This window comes from Mastomys coucha, unplaced genomic scaffold, assembly GCF_008632895.1.
Source record: "Mastomys coucha isolate ucsf_1 unplaced genomic scaffold, UCSF_Mcou_1 pScaffold3, whole genome shotgun sequence".
NCBI classification, from domain to species: Eukaryota; Metazoa; Chordata; class Mammalia; order Rodentia; family Muridae; genus Mastomys; species Mastomys coucha.
The window spans coordinates 34,160,611-34,165,387 of NW_022196909.1; the positions used below are offsets into that span (position 1 = coordinate 34,160,611).

The following is a 4,777-nucleotide window of genomic DNA, read 5'->3' on the forward strand; positions in this document are numbered from 1 at the left end:
CCCCCCCCATCCTCAGGAAAAGCAGCCGGTGCTCATAACCTCTGAGCCATCTCCCTAGCCTGTCCTTACTAAACTTAATCGTCATTTCTGTCTTTGGGGTTAAAAGGAGAGCGCTTGCTTTCTCTCCCTTGAACCTTTAGAAGCCATGGTAAGCCATGTCAAGGGATTGGAAGGCTTGAGAGAGAGAAAGATGAACCAGGAAGTGTAAGCCCGATAGTGAGGCAGTCAGGATGCACACAGTGTTTATCCATTAAGTTCATCACTTTAGATACGCCCAATACCAATCATATTTTGTTCTTTAATAACAATTAAAAAGGTTGAAATAGCCGGGGCGTGGTGGCGTACGCCTTGAATCCCAGTACTTGGGAGGCAGAGGCAGGCGGATTTCTGAGTTCGAGGCCAGCCTGGTCTACAGAGTGAGTTCCAGGACAGCCAGGGCTACACAGAGAAACCCTGTCTCGAAAAACCAAAAAAAAAAAAAAAGAAGGTTGAAGTAGTGTAGGGATTACCAGAATGGGGCACAGAGGCACAAAGTAAGCCCACACAGTTGAGAAAACAATGCACTGGCCCAAGGCTGGATGAGCACAACTTTTAAATTCATTCATTCAGTCATCATCATCACCACCAACAATATCATCATCTTCTATTGGAGTAAAAATGGTCAACCTGCAGTGTGGGGAGCCATCGCAGCACCCCTGATGCTGTCATTATCAAAAGCTAGACACTGCTCCATCAAATCTTCACACACCCATGCTAGCCTGGGGCTGGAGACTACCCAAGCAGAGGCAACAAAAAGTCATTACAGTCTCAAACAGCCGGGGCCACATAGAGAAACCCTGTCTCAGGGTGTCTTAAGCAGACACCACTCTCTCAAACTGGAGTTTTATTACTTAGCACCAATATTCCTTGCCATCTTTGTAATCTAAAGGACTGAATCATGGGTGGTCTGTTTGTAACTGTTGAGACCAGCATATATATATTCACATCTATGTCTTGTTTGTTTGTTTGTTTGTCTTGCGTTTATTTTATTTTATTTTTTTAGCTTTATTGTATCTCAGGTAGCCCAGGCTGGCCTCAGACTCACTATGTAGCTGAGAATAACCCTGAACTTCTCAGTCTTCTGCCTCCAGCTCCCAAGTGAGGGGATCGTAGGTGTGGACCACCACACCTGTTCTATGCAGGATTAAGCCCAAGACTTCAGGCATTGTAGGCAAGGACTACAACCAACTCAGCTATGGCCTCAATTTTTAATTCCCCAAGGAGACTTGGTCCTCTGTCATTTCGTCTTTGAAGATACACTCAGACAGGATCATAAGTGGAGTCGGAGGAGCCTATAGATGCGCTAGACTCCCGTCTAGCAGAACCATTTTCTAGCAATGGATATGTCCCATGGCTGCACATTCCAAGGTGGTAGTAAGCATGTGTGGCTATTGAGCATTTAGCAGGGCTGGTGTGGCCATTGAGCTAAATATTATCTGCATTTAAATAGTCACATATAGCCCATGGTTGTCATCCTAGGCAGAGTCAGGAAGATCTGGAGAATTCCGAGTACTCTAGAAACACCGACCAGAATCCTCTAGAATGGTGATTCTCAGTCTTTCTAGCACAGTTCATGTTATAGAGAGCCCTCAAGCATAAAATTACTTCATTGCCACTTCATAACCAATTTCGATAACTGTGATGATTCACAATGTGGCCATCTGATATAAGGGATATCTGATATGTGTGACCCCCCCAAACCCCCAAAGGGGCCTCTTGACCCACAGTTTGAGAGCTGCTGGCCTAGAGACCTAAGGGCCTTGCTTGGAACCTGAATCGGCCCTGGATTCATTTCCAGTGTCTGCCCAGAATCCTGTCCTTCACCTCCTGTCTTTCTCTAGAGATCTCAAACCAGGCCCTTCCAGGCCAGGCGGCTGGCTTGGGGGTGGGCATTCTAACCCCGCCCTGCCCTCTCTTCCCCCAGAGCAGCACGCTGTCCAGGAGCTCGCCAAGGCCGCCGTCAGTGGTATGAGCATCGATGGTGAAGTTCTTTCCTACTTGGAGCTGGCGCAGGTGAGTTTGCAGGGCCTTTCCCTTGCATCTCAGGTGTGTGTCCCATGAACTCACTTCCACGCTGACAAAACATCCCGCGGTCCCATCTGCCCACATCAAGACGTTGCGGGAAGTGCGCCCTTATGCAGAGGAGGGTCGGAGAGTTTTACATTTCAGGCGGCATTCCACACCAGCCAGAAAGAACAGGGACTCCTCCCTCCCGAGAGGGAGGTTTTGTACACAAGAGAACATCCAGCTTAGGGGGAAATCTTGCCTCTTCCTCCTTTTGAGTTCTCGGACGAGTGTTTGGCCAAAGAACAGTTTCTAGAACATTCCATAGAGCTCTGTACGCAGCCTCCCCCCACCCCACCCCCCAAAATGACCAGTTTGCTGAAGCTCCCTTAGAGTTTTCTAAGATCAGGTTCATTAGTTATCAGTGTCTGTGGTCCCTACACAAACTTCATCTGCGCATGTGCGCAGATGGGTGTCTTAGTTAGGGTCTGACTGCTGTGAGCAGACACCATGACCAAGGCAACTCTTATAAGGACAACATCTATGCGCAGATGTGTGTCTTAGGATCTGACCACTGTGAGCAGACAACATGACTAAGGCAACTCTTATAAGCACAACATCTATGCGCAGATGTGTGTCTTAGTTAGGGTCTGACCGCTGTGAACAGACACCATGACCAAGGCAACTCTTATAAGCACAACATCTATGCGCAGATATGTGTCTTAGTTAGGGTCTGACTGCTGTGAACAGACACCATGACCAAGGCAACTCTTATAAGCACAACATCTAATTGGGGCTGGCTTACAGGTTCAGAGGTTCAGTCCATTATCAGCAAGATGGGAACATGGCAGCATCCAGGCCGGCATGGTGCAGGAGGAGCGGAGAGTTCTACATCTTTATCTGAAGGCTGCTAGGAGAAGACAGGCTTCCAGGCAGCTAGGATGAGGGTCTTAAAGCCCATGCCCACAGTGACAAACCTACTCCAACAAGGCCATGCCTACCCTAACAGGGTCACACGTCCTAAGAGTGCCACTCCCTGGGCTGAGCATATACAAACCATCGCAACGTGCACACACATACCCCCCCCACACACACACACCTCTTCCTGAGAAAGGTAATGTCCAACTAAAAGCCTTGGACACAAAGATAAACTCTGCCTCCATCTCCTTGTCCACAAGACATGAAAAACGGCAACCCATGACCTCCCGACCTTACAGACTGAGAAGCAAGGGAGAAAGAATATTCGAGAAAGAGCTGTGAAGTGAAGATGGAAGGTTATCTAACACTGCAGAGTGCATAGGTAGAATGATCCAGTCCCAGCGTAGACTTATCAACAGCTATTTACACTCCGGGGACTGGGGATGTGAAATGAGTTCTGAACGAATGATGTTTTGTTGTGTGTATGTGTGTGTATAAGTGCATTCCTACGAGTATACGTGTGCATACTGCGTACATGCGCTAAGTGCGTTGTCCTTTCTGCCTGTGGAGTTTGGCTTCCTTTGTTCAGGGAAGTGCTAAGTCTTAGGTCAGTCCATTTAAATAGACATTTCCCAATCACAGGGGAGGAGACAGCTCAGAAAGGGGACAGTGGAAGTGTAGCTGGTGTTGCTCAGCCCAGCCAAGTGTGGCCATAGGTGATCACTCCATTCATGGGGAGAAGGTAGACTGGGACTTGGAAAGGGCCAAGTCCCTCTGGCTTGACACTTGACGAGTTGTGTGATCCCAAGTCCCTCAAAGATCTCCAAGCAGCGGATTCTCTGCATTGAAAAGGAAGTGAGAGAAATAGACACGAACATAGATTCCTAAAACCAGATCCGAAAACCCATTCAAGGAGGGCCAGTAATGCATTGCAGTAAAAACCCCAGGGCTTCATCCGAACAAGCTGTCCAAAATTTGAAACTGGAGGTCTTTGGAGAGATTCCCCTCCCCTAGCTTAGGACTGGATTCTCTCCATAAGTACCCTGCATAGAAGAAATTGAAGTGACTCAGAATGCCCTACTGGACAAATTCACTGGGGACAATTCACTGGGGACAATTCACTGAGTAAAGAGGTGATCTTTTGCTCTTGGCTCCTCCCCGCCTGCCTACACACACCCATGCCAGGCTATGGTGTGATTACTAAGCCTACACAACCCCCTGCCTCCCCGCCCCCACAGGAAGTCACCATGATGTCTGTGACTTAACCAATCCTTTAGCATTTAGCCCAGAGACGGCTTCAGTTAGTGGAGCCCTGATCCTTTTGCCCTTGCTGACTTCCATGGTGTAAATTCTCCCACTGCGGCCAGTCTGAATGCCAAAGACTGAGTTACCAAGCTCAGTTCTTTGGGAAAGCCAGGGTGCAGTCAGTGTTCTGGGCTAGTGCAGATCCCCCACCCCCACCCCACAAACCCACCCAGTACACCCACTCCCCCAACTCTTAAGCTCAGAGTCAAACTGAACACGCAGAGAAGCTGGAAGGACCGGCCTCCAACCATCTCCATGACTGGGGTTGTGGGTTCTGTCTTCCCCGGAGTGGCTTTCACGGGGATGAATAGCCAAGCATCAGAAGAACTCTGCTGGCTTCCCCAAGTTCCCCATTAGCTGAAAAAACACAGAGGATGCAGGAAGAAGGACAAAGGGTATCCTGCCAGATCAGAGGAGAGATGGGGGAGAGGACCATCTGGTTTGGGGGGACATCAGCCACCACCTCCCCAGGCTCAGGAAAGCTGGGTGGAACATTCAGATCCCCCCCCCC

At 49.0% G+C, this 4,777-nt stretch overlaps 1 protein-coding gene across 5 annotated transcripts in view; it reads left to right on the plus strand.

Moving 5' to 3' along the window:
- Rhobtb1 (Rho related BTB domain containing 1) overlaps positions 1-4,777 on the plus strand; it is an 82,720-nt gene that overhangs the window by 74,311 nt on the left and 3,632 nt on the right. For all 5 annotated transcript variants that reach the window (XM_031346517.1, XM_031346516.1, XM_031346514.1 and 2 more), the window contains one exon: positions 1,964-2,052. In XM_031346517.1, coding sequence (XP_031202377.1) covers positions 1,964-2,052 — 89 coding nt within the window. The remainder of the gene's footprint in view (positions 1-1,963; positions 2,053-4,777) is intronic.